The 21918-nt window shown below is 41.1% G+C and overlaps 1 protein-coding gene across 4 annotated transcripts in view; it reads left to right on the plus strand.

Moving 5' to 3' along the window:
* FAF1 (Fas associated factor 1) overlaps window positions 1-21558 on the plus strand; it is a 558082-nt gene extending 536524 nt beyond the window's left edge. For all 4 annotated transcript variants that reach the window (XM_023189044.2, XM_023189048.2, XM_023189038.1 and 1 more), the window contains one exon: window positions 21300-21558. In XM_023189044.2, coding sequence (XP_023044812.1) covers window positions 21300-21383 — 84 coding nt within the window. In that variant the 3' untranslated portion in view covers window positions 21384-21558. The remainder of the gene's footprint in view (window positions 1-21299) is intronic.
* The last annotated feature ends 360 nt before the right edge of the window (window positions 21559-21918 follow it).

A 21918-nucleotide genomic window follows, 5' to 3' on the forward strand; every position in this document is an offset into this window, starting at 1 on the left:
AAACAGGGAAACTTCCCACCTTCTCTTGGAACATAACTTAGTCCAGTAGCAAAGGGTATAAAAGTAGTCTCAGAAGAATCCTAACAAGCACCAATTAACCTGTATTTTCAAAGGAGATTTTCAAGACATCATGAGGGACCATCCCTAGAAATAGCCATCACCTAGTTTGTAGAGTATCAGCGTGTTCAATGCAGATTTGCCCCAAATTCTATAATGATCTGCTCTGAACCCCTATCGTCCTTGAGCCTACAGCCACTTTCCCTGCCTAGGGAGAATACTTTCTTCAAATTGGCTACTTTGAAAAGGGGAGGAGTTGTTGATATTTATTTTTCTTGCTTGTCACTATAAACAAATGTAGATCAACACTGTAAGGATGATTTATTTAATACTACCTCTCCTCAGTCACATTGCATAGGCATTGTAGACTGAAACAAGACAACACACAGGTTGTGGAGTCAAATGGATCAACTCTCCACTGAGTGATCTGAGGTTACTTAATTTCTTGGTAAAATGGAAGTAGCAATAAGTACTTCAAAGGCATGTAGTGAGCATTTAAAAATCTATATAAAATGTTTCATTCATATATATGTCATTTCCTAGGAAGATTCACAGGACTCAGCATATAATCATGCTCAGGGCTATGAGTTCCTAGAGCAAAAGGATACAAAGCAAAATCAGCAAGGAGAAAAGGTACATGAGCAAAGTCCAGGAGAAACCAGGCACAACCTCCCAAGGTTTTTTATGTATGTGTGTGTGTGTATATATAATATTAATATATTATTATATTTATATATAATATATTATTATATATATTAATATATTATATTTTTATATATTATTATATATAAATATGTGTATATATAGTTTATATAAAATATATAATATATATAAAATTAATACAGGGTAAGAATCTAATAGTGTAGCTGGTGTGATGGTAATGGTGATTATTTTTCTCCCCAACCCCATTCCCTCCTTCCTTTTTTTTTTTTTTTTTTTTTTTCTTCAGTGTTTTGGTTTCAAGAAGACAAAGAATCTTTGTCCAACATTAACTGTTTGGAAACTACCAGTTTTCAAGTAAAGATATCAAACAATGTGCCCTACATGCCTAATAACAAAAGATTGAGAATGGTGTTCAATTAGAAATATCTAGAGTTTAACGTTTGTCTTCTGTTTTACCAAACCAGCAGATTTCTTTCATAAGTGAAAATATTCCTTAATTAGTTTATGGTGTTTTTCCTAGTGTGAGAGACAGGTGTATTTCCTCATAGAGATTTTTTACCTCGTTTATGTCAGAGGTCTCTGAGAATTGCTCTGTATAAGTTCATTTAGGGCAGCAGCTATACTGTCTTATTTGCCTTTGTACCCCCAGTTCCTGGCACAGGACTTACACAGGCCTAGCACAGAGTAGAGGCTCGCTGAGTTGTGGGTAGGTGGATGGATAGATAGATGAAGAATGACAGGTATACACTTTGAAGGGTGTGATGATAATTACAACACAGTCTTGTCTATAAGGGCCAACCAAGTCTGGCAGGGCAGATACAACAAGAAAAGATCATCCTGGCAGACTTGTGGCACATACTGCCAAGCTAGATACAACATGAAAAATACCCAGATTTGGCTGAACGAAAAGTCCTCTATCAGCGGTGCAGACTATAATAATATACCTGAGGTTAAGAAATTACAGTATTATTCTATAGGCTGTGGGGAGCTTTTGGTTTTAGAACTGGGAAATACAGTTGATTCCCATTATTCACAGTAGTTATATTGTATAATGTTGCCACAAACTCTGAATTAGTGGATACTCAACCACTGTTCCTAGGGGAAATACAGGGTTAAGTTCTTGTGAGCCTCTGCTCACATTTTCATCAACCACTCAATGCATAACTTTATTATGTATGTAATGTGTGTTTCTGTTTAGAGACACTTTACTTAGGTCAGGTGCTGTGGCTCACACCAGTAAATCCCAGCACTTTGGAAGGCCAAGACAGAAGGATGGCTTGAGCCCAGGAATTTGAGACCAGCCTGGGCAACATAATGAGACCGTTTCTCTACACACACATGCACACACACACACACACGCACAAATAGCTGAGCATGGTGGTGCATCCCACAGTTCCAAATACTTGAGAGTAAGGTGGGAGGATCACTTGAGTCTGGGAAGTTGAGGCTACAGTAAGCTATGATCACACCACTACACTCCAGCCTGGGCTGGAGAGCCAGACCCTGCCTCAAAAAAAGAAAGAAAATGTGCGTGTACACACACATACACACACACGTAAAGACACATTAATACATACTGTTGGTTCATTAACATTGAATTTCATAGCTAATAGTCCTAAAAACTCGTGCCTGAATGAAGCTTATCTAACACACGTATTTTCTCCACAAGGCACATCACAGCCCTCCTTCAGTTAGGAACACTAGACAGCACTTCAGCACTGTGATTGGGAACCATTTTAAACAGCAAAATCACTAACAAAAAGCACACAAATGGAAAAACATGACACTAATATGTTGCAAAAAAAAAGACATTTTGAAAACAGAAAGAGAGGAATGGGCATTTGCCAAGCAGAATAAATGTGAACAAAACCATAGAAATATAAATCAGTGTATGTTTGGGGAATTGCATACAGTTTTCTGTGATTGGAATTTAGACTATGAAGTCAGGTATAAAGGGAAATAAAATAAGAGATGAAAAAATATGGAAGAGTTTTCTACTCATTGATCCAACAGATATTTTTGAGCACCTGTTATGCGTAAGACATTGGGGATATGGTAGTGAATAATTCTATGAAGAGCTATACATGGAAAAATGAGTATATTCTATGCATAGTGTTCCACAGAATTCTTTACTACTATACGTCCACTAATAGAGGACAGAATTCTTGCCCTCATAAAACCATTTCTAATGCTAGTTTGTTGGTAGGTGTTAGGCCCTATGATAAAGATGAAAGATTTGAACTTAGAGCTGCCAGGTGGCTTATACAAATTGACATAGCTAAGTTGCAGAGCAGTGATTTCACCTAGGTCTTTTGATTCCACATTTCTGCCTTTTCCCCACTGTCTCAACACTGTTGATTATCCTGATTAGGAAGGATTAAAGTAGTGAAAGCATGAGAAAGGGAGACCAGATAGGACTACTGCAGTGGAAAAGTAAACAGGCTGTGGGAGACAGTAATAAGATGGCAACAATTTGGGATGAAGAGAAGGCAGCAGAACCAGGAAGTAGGAAGGATCAGTGGGATTTAATAATTGGCTATGCCAAGGTTGGGGGAGGATAAGAAGAAGGAGCTTTCAGAGGTGACTCAGAGGTCCCCAGCCTCAACGACTAAAAAGATGGTATAGTACCGTAGGCAAAAATCAAGGAAGATAAATGGAGAGACAGGTTCACTTTGGGATTTGTTGAGTCCGAGGGACCAGGAGAAAGTCTACATGGTACTTTCTAGCAGAGAATAGAGATTTAAACTGTGAGGATGGATCAACACCAGAAAATGCCCCTGGCAGTGATTGGAGCAGATTTGAAGATAAGCCACAGAGAGACTTTATTGTGTAGTAGTTAAAAAACTGAGTTCTGGGCTGGGCATGGTGGCTCATACCTGTAATCCTAGCACTTACAGAAGGTCAAGGTGGGAGGATTACTTGAGCTCAAGAGTTTGAGACCAGCCTGAACAATGTAGCAAGACATCATCTCTACTAAAAATAAAAAAAAAAATTAGCCAGGTATGGTGGCACATGCCTATAGTCCCACCTATTCAGGAGGCTGAAGCAGGAGATTTGCTTGAGCCTGGAAGGTTGAGGCTGTAATCAGCCGTGATATTGCCATTGCACTCCAGCCTGGGTGACAGAACAAGACTCTGTCTCAAAAACAAAAAAAAAAAAAAGGCGGGGCGGAGGAGACTGAGTTCTGGAGTCCCAGACTAAATCTCATCTTTACCATATCTTAGGTGTTTGATCTTGTGTAAATGACTCAGCCTCTAGGTAGCTCAGTTTCCTCATCTGTAGGGTAAGGATAATGATAGTATGTAATTCATAGAACTGTTGTAAAAATGAAATGAAGTGATATGCATAAAGCACTAGCATAGTAAATGCTCAGCATTTCTAAGCTATTATGATGAAATTGAAAGCAGAAAGAGGAAAGAGTTGCTAAACCACAGACATATTGAGGGAACCAGTGTTATTATATGAGAAAACCCATCATTGTATGCTTCTGACCAGATCAAAGAAGTGCACGAAGGAATTTTTTAAATGTGTTTGAGGTTATTACAACCATTTCAGATAGCTGAGTAGAATTCAGAGCCTTAAAAAATTTGCCCTTACCACTTTCTAACTTATTTACAAAGGACTTGGAATGGTGGGGAACGATGACAATGAATATAGCTATTTCTTTTTGTGCGTATTGTTTGCCAGGTATTAGTTCCCTGAAAGGTAGATATTGTCTCCATTTTACAAATAAGAACACTGAAGCTCAAAGAGTTTAAGTTTCTCAATATTGTCCAGTAAGTGTCCATATCAGTGTTTGATTCTCAAAACCCAGGTCCTTTCCCTATACTGTGCTGAACATAAAATGGAGTGACTACTACTGTTTATGCATATTGATATACTTAAACCTTTTCAAAATTATTATTATTATTTTGAGACAGAGTTTCACCCTTGTTGCCCAAGCTGGAATGCAATGGCTCGATCTCAGTTCACTGCAACCTCCGCCTCCCAGGTTCAAACAATTCTCCTTCTTCAGTCTCCCAAGTAGCTGTGATTACAGGCATGCACCACCATGCCCAGCTAATTTTGTATTTTTAGTAGAGATGGGGTTTCTCTATGTTGGTCAAGCTGGTCTTGAACTCCCAACCTCAGGCGGTCCACCAGCCTCAGCTTCCCAAAGTGCTGGGATTACAGGCATGAGCTACCACGCCCAGTCGATAACATTTTCAAAATTATTTACCCTTCCCCAAATAAACTTTTTCTTTTTTTTTTTTTTTTTTTTTTGAGACAGGGTCTCACTCTGTCACCCAGGCTGGAGTACAGTGGTGCGATCACAGCAGCCTCAACTTCCCCAGTAGCTGGGACTACAAGTGCACACCACCATGCCTGGATAATTTTTGTATTTTTTTTTTTTTTTTTTTTTTTTTTTGGCAGAGAGAGAGTTTCACCACATTGCACAGGCCGGTCTCAAACTCCTGACCTCAAGCAGTCTGCTTGCCTCAGTCTCCCAAAGTGCTGGGATTACAGCATGAGGCACCACACCTGACCAAGAAATCAAATAAACTTTTGAAAGCTGTACATACAATTTAATCTGATTCTATCCAGCCATAAATTAAAAATTGTTAGTTCTGTGCTCCGTATTCTAGTTGCTTTCGCAGACACTCTTTGCTCACTTAAAGTCTGTATAATAACCCCATTGTAAACACAAACAAATGTGTATGTGCGCAGATTAACCTTTTCTAGATACTCCTTGTAATTTTCAAAGCCAGTAGTGGGGTTCTAGAGTGCATTAGCACATGCATCAAATACCAGATCTCACTGCAGTGCCAACTGCAGCCCCAGCCTGCTTCACCAAAACCGCACCCTGTTCTTCGTCCAGAACCAGCACCTCAAGCCTTCAGGTTTAATGTCTAAATGTGAATCTTCAGGTTTCGCTGTATCCCAAACCTGAAGATTCTTTTGCTATTTCCCTTTTTTTTTTTTTTTTTTTTCACTTTCCTTCCTCTAATTGGCTTTATGTAAGACTTTATGTGAACAAGCCTTCCTCGTGCATGCATTCTTTACTGTGAAAACTAGGGGAAAAACTCCTATTTTCTAGATGAAAAAACTGAGATGCAGAAATGGGAAGTAACTTGCTCAAGGCTTAGAAAAACCAAAAGCAGAAATGGCTGGTTCAAGTTTACATAGTCACAAAGTGAAGGTAAGGTGTACATTTTTTAAACAAAAAACAGTACATATGAAGTTTGAGACATGGAGGAAAGAAAAATGTGGAACTAATTGACACCCTAGGGCTGAGTCAGGCATTTGCCTTTCTTGTGGTTTCCTGGTACCCTTTTCCCTCTTGTGGCCCTTTACTGTTCTGAATTTCAGTGTTCTAAATTCTTTTCTTGTCAGCATTCTGCCCTAGACTGTACACTCCTGAGAGCAGAAATAGTGTCTTGTTTACTGTTATAATCCAGGACCTAGCATGGTTTCTTACATGTAGTAAACACTCAGGAAATACTTGTTTAGTAAATAAATCAGAAGAAATAAAATGTTTCCAGCTATTCAGGCATCCACTGTTTTTGTTTGGTTGGTTGGTTGGTTTTATATTTTCCATCTGACCAGTCAGAAACTCATGATATCTTCATAGCTTGAGGACAGGCAAGTGAGGGGCCACATTATAGTGACATTCCTGGTTTCTTTCTCTCTCACCCTCCTCTTACCCCTCCTTACATGTTCTTGGAAGTAAAACTCCCAAGTTTGGGGGAGGAGGCATGCCAGGAGCATGGAGTTTCTAGAACTCGAGCACCAGAAGTGCCCCATCTGATTAAAATTTTCAGATGTGTTTTTATAGCCAGTTGTCAGCCTATCATTTTGATATCTCCAGCAAGACATTCTTAGAAGAATATGGGTGGCACAAGCCTGCAGTGTAGTCCCTGCTACTCAGGAGGCTGAGGCAAGAGGATAAATTGAGCCCAGGAGTTCCAAGCTGTAGTGTACTATAATTGAATAGGCCACTGCACTCTAGCCTAGGCAACATAGTGAAATCTCATCTCTAAAAATATAATTTTTTTTTTTAAACAGGGTCTCACTCTGTTGCCCAAACTGGAGTGTAGTGGTGCCATCTCAGCTCACTGCAACCTCCACCTCACAGGCTCAAGCGATTCTCCTTTCTCAGCCTCTTGAGTAGCTGGGATTACAGGTGCATGCCATATACTGCCCGGCTAATTTGTGTATTTTTAGTAGAGATGGGGTTTCACCATGTTGACCTGGCTGGTCTCGAACTGCTGACCTCAAGCGATGCGCCTGGCCCTCAAAATTTTTTTAATCAAAAAAAACAGAAGTGAGAAGAATGTAGTGCAGTGGGAATGGGGCTAAGCTGGGAGCCATGTCTCCTGGCGCAAATTTTTAATTCTTCTAGCCGCTTGTTATGTGATCTCAAGCAAGGTACATAAGTCTCTGGGTGTTTTTTTCTTTATCTGAAATATGAAGAGATTAAGTGTTTTCTTAATTTCCTTTCAGCTCTGATATTATGTGATTTTATGATTAAATGACCTGGATGTTGATAATACATGCCCCATTGACAACTCTCTTCCGAAAACTAGAACAAAACCATTGGCTTCCTGGTCCTACTGGCTTTATTTAAGATCATCTTCTTTCATTTTATATGATGGTGTCTCTGTCCCAGGCAGTTTGTGAGGACTTAAGCTTTTATTTACTGTAGCTGGAGGCTCCTATAAGCCAAGGCTTTGACAATATTTCACATTTATTTATCTGAGCTAGAGCTTAGGATCAGGTGGCAGCTAAGTCACTTAAGGTTATTCAAATGCATTGAAAATGTTGCTTAATAATTCAGAACCAGTTTTCTCTGTTTAGAGTATTAAGATTTTTTAAATCCTTCTAATTAGCCAATTCCAACAGCAGTTTAAATAGGGAAAATTCTGTCCCCTCTGAAAAGGCAACTGATGCAGACTTATTGTCAGCCCCTGTGTCTGTGCAGCAGAACTGACAGAAGCTAGAGCTAGAGAGCTTCCAGAGCCAAGGGAGCTGCTGGGATGACCTGCTGATGGTATCACCAATGGAGTCTGCCTGCTGTAGGAATGAGGCTAGGGGAAGAGGTCTGAGGATGCAGCTCCTCTAGACTCCATTTCTTTGGATTCATGGAGGCTCTAGGGAGGAGTGGGGAGTTTCCATTCAGTCATTCAGTAGGTCAGTCTTTCAGCAAACATGTAGTGAATTTACACTGTTTCCAGCAGTATACTAGGACCTGGGGATAGTTGGCCAGTAAAATCTCTTATGTGCCCTCAAAATTCAACCTGACTGGAGAGACAGACTCATAAACAAATAATCAAAAGGCACAACAGATAACTCAGTGTGAGACCGTAGCTGATCCCTTGAGCTAGATCCCATAGGATCTCTTGCCTGGTCAAAGTATAAGAATGCTGTTTTAGCAAAAGACAGGGTTGGCATTGCCAGTACCTACATTCCACTTTAAACACTGACCTTGAGTCAGCCAGCAGACCTTGGCAACTTCCATGTCTGAGAATCCTAAGGTGAAATTAAGGTATTAGTTTGGTTAACATGGATTGACCACATGCAGGATAATGGGATAGGCATATGAGGGAGAGACCACAATGAACATATATGGTCACTGTGTTCCATGAGCCTATGGCCTAGTGAATGATGCCAGCTATGATTAACTCTATTACAGGAATAGGAGGAAGATTAATTTAGGCTCTGTCACTCAGGCCTGATTTTATGGAAAAAGTAGCATCTGAGCTGAGCCTTGAAGGATATATAGGTTGGGACAGGTAGAACTGGAGAGAAAGGACAGTCTAGGTGGAGGAAACAACATAGCAAAGGTTCAGGGAGGAAAAGCACAAGACATATTTGAGGAATAGCAAACTGCTCTAATTGTCTGGCACATAGGGTCTATGAGAGGATAATATTTAGAGATCAGCATAGTAAGCAATGTTGGGGCCAAGCCACTACCACCCGTTCAAAAATTTAGACCCAGATTTCACTTATTTGATGTATTTTTTGAGAGAAAATATTTTGCCACTTCTAAAATGTTGTTACTGTGACAAGCTGTGATAATGCTCATAGCAGGTCCATAAGGTGGTACACCAGACAGACATCAACATCCTTGTTTAACAGACAAGGAAACTCAGAGGACGAAAAGTGACTTGTCCTAGACCACACAGGTAATCAGAGCAGTATGCTAGGGTCAGGAGGCAGGTTTGCCATTCCCCAAAGGATGCTTGTTCCCTGACTCTCCTCCCCAGCTCTGAGCCCTGACCCTTTGTGGATATGGCAACTAAAATGATAGGGAATAAGCATGAAGAAAAGGCTGGCCAGGTAAAATGCATATCTCCAGCCACCTTCAAGTACCACTTTCCTAGTATCCTCTCTTCCTAAATACTTTTCTTTCTCATCATGGTACTTTTGCTTCAGCCTGGGAGTTTGGGAATTTGGGTATAGGTTTGATATTGTACAGGCCGCTGCTGGACCAGCCTTCAAAGAAAACACCTGCTCTGTTCATGATTCTTGCCTTCCAGTTTTATAAGCTTTTGGGCAGATGAAATGTACTATCAAAATAGCTCAGAGAGAGCCTTGGTAACATTTAAGATATTGAACGTGCTGCATCTGGTAACTAGAAAATTTAATGATCTCCTGCTGTTTTGGTAATTGGATAAGTAAATACATCAGAATAAATCACACCGGCAAGTCTTTTGTATGTCGTTAGGGACTAAACTCTTTTAACTCCTGTTCAAAGCCCCAGCTCTTGAGTGGTGTTTGCGTGCAGAGTAATGCACGCACCAGCTCGCATGGCCCTGCTTGGATATTAAAATTCATTCAAAATGGCCACTTTCTCCCTAGCCCACTTGGCCTGAGGAGCACATCTAGCCCACCACTCCAGATCTTTCTGACACCAAGGAGAAAATATTTTTTCAGAAGTTTAAATGACACCTAATAAGGTATTTGAGCTCTTAATGATCTATGTCCAAACTGTCTTTCCAGCCTTGCCTTTTATTGAAGGCCTGCTCGGAGCCTTCTCAGAAACACTACCATGTACAAACTGGGAAAGTGAGGCCAAAGCAAAAGGGGACTATCCTCTTTTGGCAAGGAGTCATTTAAGAATGTTGAGAAGGAGAAGGACAGGATCAGACATTTTGTTCAACTCTCTCACAAGTGGAAATGTGAAGGAGATAGACCCAGAGGGACATGGTCTATTAAGAGACCATGTGGTGTTGGGTGATGTTGTCACCAACTTACAGATGAGAAATTTGGATTTTATCTCATGGTAAGAGGTTAAATGACTTACTCAAGAACACACATGCAGTGCTAGGATTTAAAAGCCACCAGTGTTTTTTTTTTACTGCCTCCCTAATTAGCACTTAATCCATGCCTAGTAGTGAAACTCTGAGACTAACAATAATCAGGATCTCTCAGAAGGCTTTTAAGCTGAGTTAACAGTTCTAAACCTAACCAGAAAACAGGTGTCTCCTCATTTGTCTCTTAATGTCTTGTTCCAAACACAGTGGTTAGCATTATGGACCAACCTTTTATACAAGGATCTGGCTGCTTCCATGGTATTGGCCTCAGAAAGTGAGGCATGTCCGCTAACTCAGTGATTCCCGGTCTTTTTCAAGTCACTACACACATTGAAAATAGTGTTTGTGTGTCTTACTGGAGAACCAACCATACTAGGCTGCTCAGAGTCAAAAGCAACCCAGCTCTGAGGATCCTGGTTGCCCCAAGCGTTGGGAAGAATCAGTATCTTAGCATACCTGTAAGCTGGGCACACGGCTGGGGCTCATCTGCATTAGGTTTGTCTTGCCACACTACAGAATCTTCACTCATGAATTTGCCTGTATCCAGTTTGTGTTTTCAGGGACAATGAACTTGCAAATTGTTCTGTAAAGCAGGACTTCCTTTTATGTACTTGAAATTATGTCTTCCAGATTCCAGGACTTTCCAGGATGGGGAAACATGCCTGTTCTCATTCTTTTTATATTCATTTTATGTTCTTTATTCTCATTCTGAAGACTTGGATCATCTCCTGTTTTTAGACTAAGAAGGTTTTTTCCTTCCCATTCCATTCTTAATAGAATCCCCTCTGGGCCTTCCCCACTTATATTGTCATTTAATAGTACAGTGACCAAAGCCACCATCAGGGATATCACTGCAAGGACAAGGTTACAGCTCTTGTTTGGTGTCCCTGACAGTGTGCCAAGTTTGAGACCATTTTAACATTATAATACCTTAGAGTTGGTGTCTTCACTGAACAGTCCATCTAAAGGCACAGGCTAGGAATGAAGAATCCAGATTTGCCATGAATGCTGAATAAACTTGGGTAAGTTCTTTCCACTCACTGGGCTTTTCTGTCCCCATATGCTACAGAGATGACCTCTAAAGACCCATCCAGATCTAACAATTACTAGCTCTGTCATAACTGAATGACTAAATTTTGCCCAAATGCCTAAGGCAATAATACACTGTGTTATGGGGGAAATATGCATTTCAGTTACACGAAGGGTACAGTCCTCCCAAGCAAGGGACTTAGAATAAATAGTCTAGTACATGACTACAGTACTAAAATAATCTAGTGTGGTGGTTAAAAACACAAGACTTTGAAGTCAGACCTAGTTTTAAATCCTTGCTCTGCCACTTCCTGCCTGTGCATTCTTAGGCAGATTATATAATCTCTCTGAGCCTCTTGTCCTCGTTTTTAAAGTGGAGGTAACACACCTCCCCCATAGAGCTGCAGTAGTGCTTATACTGCACATAGCACAGTTAGCACCTAGTAAGCGCCCAATAAATGTTAGCTCTTTTTACCTTTATTATAATTTAATAAAACAAAGAACAAACAGGGCAGCCTACAAGACACAATTTCTATTCCTCTCTTATTTTAATCTTTTCTCCCTTTGTTCTTGCTTTAATTTTTCTTTCATTCTGTCTTTCCCACCTTAAAAAAGTCATCAAAGGGCCGGGCGCGGTGACTCAAGCCTGTAATCCCAGCACTTTGGGAGGCCGAGACAGGCGGATCACGAGGTCAGGAGATCGAGACCATCCTGGCTAACACGGTGAAACCCCGTCTCTACTAAAAAATACAAAAAACTAGCCGGGCAAGGTGGCGGGCGCCTGTAGTCCCAGCTACTCGGGAGGCTGAGGCAGGAGAATGGCGTGAACCCGGGAGGCGGAGCTTGCAGTGAGCTGAGATCCCGCCACTGCACTCCAGCCTGGGCTACAGAGCGAGACTCCGTCTCAAAAAAAAAAAAAGTCATCAAAGAAAGAAAATGCCCTCGACACCTATGCTTTGCAGCCACAGAAGCCCACCCAACCTCACTCTCTAGCACCCCAATTGTTCTGTCACAGTTCAATAATGAAAAGAGGAGCATCTGTCACTGTTTCCTGGAAGCCCTCACTGCAGTACCACTTCTTTCCTGTGGTCCTGTGAGACAGACTGGCCTAGCAACTGCATAGGAAGCTGAGATAAACCATAGAGTAGTCTCATAGTGGGACCCTTCCAGATTGGAAATTTCATTTTGGGGTGTGTTACCACCTGCAGCAAAGGTAGAGAAGAAATTGCTAAGAGGCACAACTGGCATTGTTGTTGTGGTTGTTTATAATAATTATTATTAATAATGATAATCATAATCTCTTATGTTGCAAAGGACTTTATCATTACCAAAGCTTTTTTAATACCCCGACTCAGCATATGCCCAGCAATTCCCCTAAGTTCCCCCTCTGATACTTTGTGGGTATAACTGCTTTCTTTAGGGATTCCTAGCTCATCAAAAGCTGTTTAAAGAAAATAGATGATTAGCTGTTAGGACTAAGTTGACAGTAACAAAAGACAGCTTGAGTTCCTGTGTGGAACGGCAAAGCCCATTAGGGACATGAGCCATGACATAGCAGCAGAGTGCGGCATTTTTTATGCCCAACGGAAAGCCAATTAGTCATGTTAACTGTCCCCCGTTTAGAAGTAGGTCAGAAGTTGAGAGGCAGTGAAGGGTAATGATTGGATATAGGCTGGAAGCTCACAAACCAGGGTACAATTCTGGCCTTCTCTTTCTTAGCTATGTAATCTTGAGCAAGTCTCTGATCCATTTTTGACCTCAGAGAATTCATTTGTAAAATGGAAATAATAGGAGTACTTATCTCATAGAATTGTTGTGACCATTTAATTAGATAACATATAGAACAACTAGCATAGTGCCTAGCACCTAACACCAAATGAATGGTAGCTTTTGTTTTGTTTTGTTTTGTTTTTAAACAGAGTCTTGCTCTGTCACCCAGGCTGGAGTACAGTAGCACGATTGTGGTTCACTGCAATCTCTGCCTCCCAGGTTCAAACAATTCTCTTGCCTCAGCCTCCCAAGTAGCTGGGATTACAGTGTGCACCACCACGCCCAACTAATTTTTGTATTTTTAGTAGAGATGGTGTTTCACCGTGGTAGCCAGGCTGGTCTTGAACTCCTGACCTCAAGTGATCTGCCTGCCTCAGCCTCCCAAAATGCTGGGATTACAGACATGAGCCACCACACCCAGCCATGATAACTTTTTATAGTGATGATGTTAATAATTACTTATTAAGTTTCTGATATTTAATAGCATGTTTTCCTAATAGAGTAACTAATAGAATAGGTTACTCATAGAATACCAAAAAGATTAGTTAGGCTGGGCGCCGTTGCTCATGCCTGTAATCCCAGCACTTTGGGAGGCCGAGACGGGTGGATCATGAGGTCAAGAGATCAAGACCATCCTGGCCAACATGGTGAAAACCTGTCTCTACCAAAAATACAAAAATTATCTGGGCGTGGTAGCGCATGCCTGTAGTCCCAACTACTTGGGAGGCTGAGGTAGGAGAATCACTTGAACCCAGGAGGCGAAGGTTGCAGTGAGCCAAGATCACGCTACTGCACTCCAGCCTGAAAACAGAGTGAGACTCTGTCTCAAAAAAAAAAAGAAAAAGTTGTTCCCCCAAGTTCAAAGTAAATGCTAATTTTGAACAAAATCAAAAGCAAATATAGTCAGTTTCACTATAATCTGGGAACTTACATATGCAGCACATAAATATGCCTCAGAGTACAAAGAGCTTAGTATTCGAAAGGAAAGGACCTGTGTTCAAATCTGAGCCCTGACAATTTCTAGTTATACGACTATACATAAGAAATGTCCCTATTTGAGCTTTGGTGTTCTCATCTGTAAAAATTCAGGATAACTGTAAAAATTCAGGATAAATGAATCCAATCTTAGGATAGCTTTAAGGTTCAGATAATATATGTGAAAGTGTTTTGAGAACTGTAAAATAATATTATATATGCATTCTTCAGAAGGAAGTTTACTAGCACATTCTTTTTGTGTTCAAATAACTTGGCTTTAAAGAAGCATCTCTTTAAGAATAATCTTTGTTGTGGCTTTATGTTACAGATGGGAAATGTATTTTAAAATTTATTTATGCCCTGACTAGTTGATTTTCCCATCTTTTAATCAAGACCAAACAGAACTTGAAAAAAAAAAAAAAAAGAAATGGCTGTGACCCTTGTATCATGTTACATCAAAACCTAATTGTTAAGTACTTGCTTAGTGCTCTGAGGTATTTGGGATTTGAAGGGCCATTAAATAACACCCTTTCACTTAACTAGTTCAAGACTAATTAAAAGACATAAGACAAATTGAAAGATAGACATAGGACTCAGGTGGGGATAAAAATATCACCTTTGTTACCAAAAACGTTGATCAGAGATTGTGGTTTGAGATTAAGCAGCCAAGGGGCTAGCTGATGTATTCTTTGCCTGTAAATTAAACAGACTTGTCCACCCAGTCCGTGGTATAGCTGGACACTGCAGGCCCTCGTACCTTGTAACATGAGAGCAGGTTGGTTCCAGAAAAGGGAAAGAATGGGGCTGAGCTCAGATCCTTCTCCCAAATTCACCAGGCAGTAAGTTTGTTCTCACCCCTGTATGGGAGATAGGGAACACATCCAGAAGTCATTCCATGTGGATACATAAATGTGAAATAAATACTTCCCCCAACAAGAGTTATAAGTTTTATATTATTGACTCCTTACAACAACTCTGGGAGGCAAAAAAGGTCTCAATTTTATAAATAAACATTGAATTTGCCCAGGTCATCAGACAGCTAGGAGGTTATAGCAATGGGAATCCAACCCAGGTATCCCTCCCTGGGATCACACTTCAATAGTTCCACTTCAGCTGGGGAACTCAAACCACATAGATGACATCTACTTACACATAAGGAAGGCACTGAATCATAATAGCTTCCATGCGTCAGGCCCTTGATGGCTGTTTCAATCCCTATAATAACCTTTCACCCAGTGGAGAAGGAAACAGGAGCACGAGCAAGCATCTTACTGACTTGGCTAAGAGATTTGAATTTAAGTGTTTGTATTTTATTTCCAAAGCTCAACTGCAATCCAATTTACTCCACTGACTCACCCTCACACTTCTAAAAATGCAAAAATTAAAGCCTAGACAAGAAAAGTGACTCATCCAAAGTCATACTGCTAGAGTCAGGACTGGAATCCATATAGTCTGGTCCTTTATATCCTGATAACATTAGATAATGTACAGCCTTGGCAGTCAGCACAGAGGAATTCAGAGAGGGGGGGTTTTCTGAAGTACCTAGTCCATAACCGAAGGGATGGATTTCCTTAAGCTTGGAGAAACTGATTTTGCTCTGTGTCTAATGTAGAGGATGGGACCTGCTTGTCCCTGACATTGGCGTAAGAAGTAAGACGAGAATGGATGAGGTTCTGGAGTTTGATCTCTGTGTGGACTCAAAGAGACTTACAGATTTTCTGCCAGTGTGGCAAAGGGTTGCTCCTGGGAGTCCGGCTATGCAGGGTCCCCTCAGCTCACAGTGCTACCAGCACAGTCTAGAGAATGAAGGTTCTTGGTCACCAGAGGCAAGCAAACAAATACTAGACAAAATTTGGCAACGAAAGCTCTTCTGCCTTTAAGATGCTGGAACTTTCTCAAATGCAAATTTTACTTTAAAAGCAGGAATACATTTTGAGAAGCCTCTGTTGGTTTATTGTTTTCCAGTTCCACATATTGAACCTGAAACCTGTAACTCATGGAATGAGAGAGAACCCTTTTAGGCCACTTGTAAGAGGTGGGGAGTTACTATGAAAATTATGGGGGAACCAGCGGAAGGCCTGGGTTCTGGTTCTACCTCTACTACTTCCTATGTGATAATAGACAAATCCAGTCTCTGGGTCTTGTTTCCTAACCTACAGAGTGGGGCTGATTTCCAAGAACTACTGCAATGCATTTCCCCCGAAAACTGTTAAATGCATTAGGAACATTAAAAAGAAAAAGAAGAAAAAAGTCCAACCTAGCATTTTTTTCTTAAAGTAAAATACTAGATCCAGACTTTCTTCTATTCAATTTCAAAATAAAAGCATTACTTCAGCAAAATTAAACGTAAAAGATCTAGCTTCCTCACATGATTGTGAGTTAATGTTTGTGTAAATTTGTTACAAACTGTGAAGGGCCATGCAAGTATTGCTGCTGCTATTCTTTTTCGTATTATTCAGCTCTTGACCTCAGGTAGCTCCCAACCTAATAGTACAATTTAAGTATCCCTTATCTGAAGTACATGGGACCAGAAATGTTTTGGATTTTGGATTTTTTCAGAGCTTGTAACATTTACCTACTGGTTGAGCATCCCAAATCAGAACATCCAAAATCTGAAATGCTCCAAGGAGCATTTGTTTTGAGCATCATGTCAGCACTCAAAAAGTTTTGGATTTTGAAACAATTTGAATTTTTTCATTAGTGGTACTCATCCTGTAGTATTATATTTATGCTCAGGTACTAAAAAGTGATAGGCAGAATGATGTGATTAGAAAGAACCCCAAAACAGAAGTCAGAAACTCTGTGGGTAGAGTGTGCATCTGCTCCTATTCAACCGTGTGACCTCGGCTAAGTCACTTGACCTCTCTAAGCCTCAGATTGCCCTTCTATGAAATGAAGGGGTTAGATAATTTGGCATTTAAGGAGCTTCCCCCTGCCCCCAAACATTCCAGGATTCGCAGTGTGGCCTAGGATGAGAATCTGTCACACGGATTCACACTTTTCTTACAGCAGTGATAGGCTTTTTAGAAAAGGAACCGAAGCCCAGGGAAGTAATAGAAACAGTATATGAAATTTCAGTCTACTAACAAAATTGATCTAGAAAGGAATAGCTCTGTTGGGCAAAGAATACCTGTCCCATTGTTGTTACATAAACGTGTTTCACAAAGCCAATTTGCTAAATTATTAAACTAATGAGAAAATATATCCATTCAGGTTTTCCAAGTACAGTGAAGAAAATGTCAAGATGGCTGACTTTTCTAACAGTCAATAGACAAAGTCAAGCCATACCTCTTATCTGAGAATGACCCTTCTCCCCCAAGGAGTCCCAAAAAGTGGGCTTTGTTGATTTAGAGAGTCAATAATTCAGTAACGTCCCAAGTAAATGGCACAACACAAGCTCAGATTGGGTTTTTGTATTCATATTTTATAAACATTTCAGGACTTTTTTCCTGAATCTTGACCTGTTGCCGTTCTTAAAGTGAAGATCTTATATCCCAGAAGCTTGGTTAGAAACAACTTCAGGATCATCTCATCCAACTTCTTTCTCTATGTGAATCCTACTCTCAGCAATACCTCTGACAATATTATGTAGTGGGTTCCAAATCTAGACTGCCTTGATTCACAGCCTGGCTCTGCCCTTAATAGCTCTGAGACCTTGGGCAAGTTACTTCATCTTCTCCAGGGCTCGGTTTCTCCATTGGCTTTTGGCTTAATGGGGATAATAATTGTCCTTACCTCAATGCAAAGGCATAAAAGTGATATAATGGACTTTGGGCACTCAGAGGGAAGGTTGCAGGGGATGAGGGATGAAACACTACACACTGGGTACAATGTACAGTGCCCGGGTGACGGGTGCACCAAAGTCTTAGAAATAACCACTAAAGAACCTATCCATGTAACCAAGAACCACCTGTTTCCCAAAAACTACTGAAATACAATTAAAATAATTGTCCCTAACTCAGATAACCTACCTTTTATATTAAAGTGCTTGGAATATACCTGGCACAAAGTAAATGCTCAATAAACAATAGCTATTATAATCATCATCTGCAAGTAAGCCCCTATTTGAGTGCTTCTGAGAACAGCAGAGAATTCACCCATCCATCCCACCTCCCTACCCTCCATTTCCCCAAGGCAGCCTGTTGACATGTTAGTCAGAATCATTCATATCATCAGCTTTAGAGTCAGATCTGAGTTGAAACCTTATTCTGTCTGCAGCCTTGGGCAAGATAATCTATGGTGTCTTCATCCGTAAAATGGAAAGAATCATACCTATTTCACTGAACTGTTGTGAGGACTAGTTAAGGTACTATATAAAAAGTACATAAAGTACTTCACATGGTTCCCAGCTACATACTAGGCACTCAATAAATGATAGTTGCTGCTGTGATGATGACTGAAGAACAAGAAAATAAAGAATAGAGAGAGGAGAGAGAAAGATAAGAGAAGCAGTAGTAGCCACACCAGCAGCTGCTGTCTGTCTGTAAAAAGTTGTTTCTGACTAGCTGGGTTCTGCTTCCCTGTGATTTTATTTCACCAGCCCTAGGTCTATCCACCAGAGCTGCACAGAACACATCGGCTCTATCTTCTACTTAGCCTTTCAGATATTCAAAGAGGGCTAGCACAGCCCCTTCCCTAGCTGTATAGCAACATCACCACCTCCACTTCTCAGTGCCCCCTCTCCAGGGAGATATCTCCCATTCTTTAGCTGTCTCTCAGAGAACATAGTTTTTAGGCTCTTCCCTAAGCAGGAGGTCCCTCCTGGCATGCTCCATGTCCTTTTTGAATGGGGCCCAGAGCGCTGCAGGACACTTTGACAGTGTGGCCACCATCTTGCTGGGGAGAAACATGATGTCCTACATTCCCCTAGGTTTCCCTCAATCAGTTTGTCCAGCCAGGCAAATGAGAATGGAAATAGAGATTGTTTTGCTCACTTTCAAATTCTTACCTAAAATGACCTTCAAAGAAAAAAAAATTGCTAGATGTTATTTTTAGGGCACCAGAGGGTGCAGTCAGCACAGTTGTATTTGCTTCGAGCAGTCCAGTGGTGACATAGCCTCACCTAACCTGTAGACGGGAGTCTCCAGAGATGGAGGCATTACCTGATCAGGAAAAGGGGGGCACTCTTGCTGGGAAGTGGGGAAGAAACAAGAAAGATAGCCTGGTATAGATCAGGGTTCCAGGAGGTTTTGGTGAAAGAGCTACAGCTTTGAAGTTAGAAAGATCAGGGCCCCTACCCAGTCAGTAATGGCTACAACCTACTGAGTACTCACTGGCTCAGACACTGTACCAGAGGCTGCACCAACATTATTCCTTTTAACTATCATCACAACAACCTGGGAAGGAGAAACTTTGATTCCCATTTTACAGGTGAGAAAACTGGCTCCCAGGTTATATAATTTATTCAAGGTCATATTGGTAAGAAGTGACAGAGCTAGGATTTGACTCTAGGTTTGCTTCACTCTTTTTAACCATTGTGCTGTATAAACACTTATTAACCATATGGCTGTAAACAAGTGGTAACCACTTTGAGCTTCACTGTAATCATCTCCACTGTCTTTCATGGTTGTTGTATGGATATGTTATCTGGCATATAGTAGGCATTCAAGAAATTTTAGTTGCCTCCTTCTCAAATTCCAGCTCTCCCACTCAAAGTGACCGAAGAAAGCCATTTAACTTTTCTTGGACACAACTTTCTCATATGAAAACTGGGTGTGGTTTATGAATCTCCAATCTTGCATATGACAACCCCAGCATGGTGCAACTCAGGCCTGATACTTCAGCCTTCCACCCTCTTTTGCTTCCTAGCACACTACTACAATGATCATTTGTCCCAGCAAACATCATATTTACAAGCCCTAAATAACAAAGTAGAAGATCCTGGAAGAGCGCTGGCATGTTAATTAAGAACAATATCAGAAGCAGCTGGACAGAAAATGCCAACGAGTGAGAAGCAGAGGCAGTGTAGCTCTGTTTGTTGACAGAAGCCAATGCAGTATTGTACGTTAATTGGGGAAGTGGGTAAACATTTGCCAGCAGCTTGCCCCTCAGTGCATTGGAAGATAGACAGCAGGCTAGGCCCTTCCCACTCCTTGCCTGTCCATCTGCCCACAACCCAAGAGATACAAATACAGTGTGCTTTGCTCTGAGTTCCTTACAAGCAGAGGGGATTCCAGGGATGGATGTGTCTTTTTAATGACGCTCCTGAGCATACCAGGTTTCCATCTAGATACAGCTGAAGATAGTTTCCCCTTCCCCTTGCCAGCATGCCTTTGATACTTGTCATTGGCCCCCAGGGCTTCCCCTTCCCCATATCCCCCACCCCACCATGGAAGAAGACACCGGAACCATCTTATTAGGAGCAGCTTGAGTTAAGCAGAAGATAAGATTGCCTGCCTCAGGTGCTGCAGTCAGGCCCAGACCAGCAGAGCAGCAGCCTCAGGCCTGACTAGAGATTGCTTGCCCTCCCATCACACACTTGGAGTTGCCCATTTATCTGTGTGTCCGCCATCTTTACAGTTGCTCTCACACACAGCAGTCATTATGGAACACCTGTTCTGGGCAAGACACTTTGCTAATTATATATTTTTTCTCATTTAATTCTCACAGTCAGTCCTGCAAGGTTGATAGTAACTCCGAAGCCACAAAGCTGATAGCCAACACAGCTGTAATTAGAGTCTTTCTAATTCCAAAACCTGTGTCCTTTCCATTAAACCAGTATTACTCCACTTTTAAACATTTCTGACCTCTTTTGATAAACAGGAAAGTTTTGTTTCTTCTCTCACTTGCAAATTCAGAAAACCTTCATGTCCCATCCCTGCCCCTTATCTAGGAAGGCATAAACCTAATTTAGGATCCCTGTATGATTAACGTATCCCACTGAGCCAAGATTTTGTCTAGCTTGACTTTCAATAGTTCATATTACAAAATTATGATTTTTTTAATTTTTAAAATATAAAGTTGTATTATGATATTGACTCTTTTTTTTCCAAACTAAATAAACCAGCAACAAGGATATGATATGCCTCCCCTCACCAGGGGAGATACTCATCATTGGGCATGGTGGAATGGCCATTCTACACTTTATAACGTAGTTCTAATAGGAAGATCGGCCCCAAAGGCTTAGCTGCAGTCCCACCAAGCAGAAAAGTCCCTCCCCTCTATTAGGGGTTAACCAAGCAGAGGTCCCTAGGAATGCCAGTCAGTTGTTAACCAGCACCTTTCCAAAGGGCCCCTGTTCTGCCAGCCAGGCTGAGCTGTGCAGGAGGCAAGGTACCTCCACCAAACTCAACTACGAGCTGTGATTTTCCTGAGCCCTGGTTTCCTCACTTATAAAATGAGAATGACAACACCTGCCTTGCAGGCTATTTTGAAGATCAATTAAGATACTGCGAGACTCTTCATGCCAGTGCATAGTTTCAGAATCAGTGTGCCTAGATAAAATGAATGCCATGTAGAGAATATAGTGCTTGTTTCAGTCTCTTGAATATGTGTTCTTTGTCTTTTTAGGTAACTCAACTGGACCCAAATAAATCATTATTGGAGGTAAAGTTGTTCCCTCAAGAAACCCTTTTCCTTGAAGCAAAAGAGTAAACACGGCCCAGCAGTGGAACCAGCCATTCCTTGACAAGCCAGCAGCCTGCGTCAGGAGAAGGGCTCCTCGCCAACCCACCCACACGCTCGTCTCACTCAATTCAATGTCACACTTCTGCCTCTTGCAAAATTGCTGGAAAAAGTAATAATAAATATAGCTACTTAAGATTTCCCATCCATGAGTATATATTCCCAACCCTCATTACAGAGAATTACAACTCTGCCACCCTCCCCTACCCCTGCACTTCACCCTCCTTCAGTGATGAACGCATTGTGCAAGTGGGAGTGGTCACTAAATAGCATTTTTACCTCTCCAGTACCCATCTTTTCCCCAGTGTCTAGGACAGTTCTGTCTGTTCTGTGACACCAGGATGCTGTATACTTGATATATGTCTTTTTCTTTTCATGACTGAATTTCTACTTCGTCACCTAGTTTTAAGGGGCAGAGGGAAAAAAGTCAACTGAGACATTGTCGGCATGGAGATTAAACGTTGTAGGAAAAAAGGTATACCATTTTTGTTAGTACTTTCTGAAG

This window comes from Piliocolobus tephrosceles, chromosome 1, assembly GCF_002776525.5.
Source record: "Piliocolobus tephrosceles isolate RC106 chromosome 1, ASM277652v3, whole genome shotgun sequence".
NCBI classification, from domain to species: domain Eukaryota; kingdom Metazoa; phylum Chordata; class Mammalia; order Primates; family Cercopithecidae; genus Piliocolobus; species Piliocolobus tephrosceles.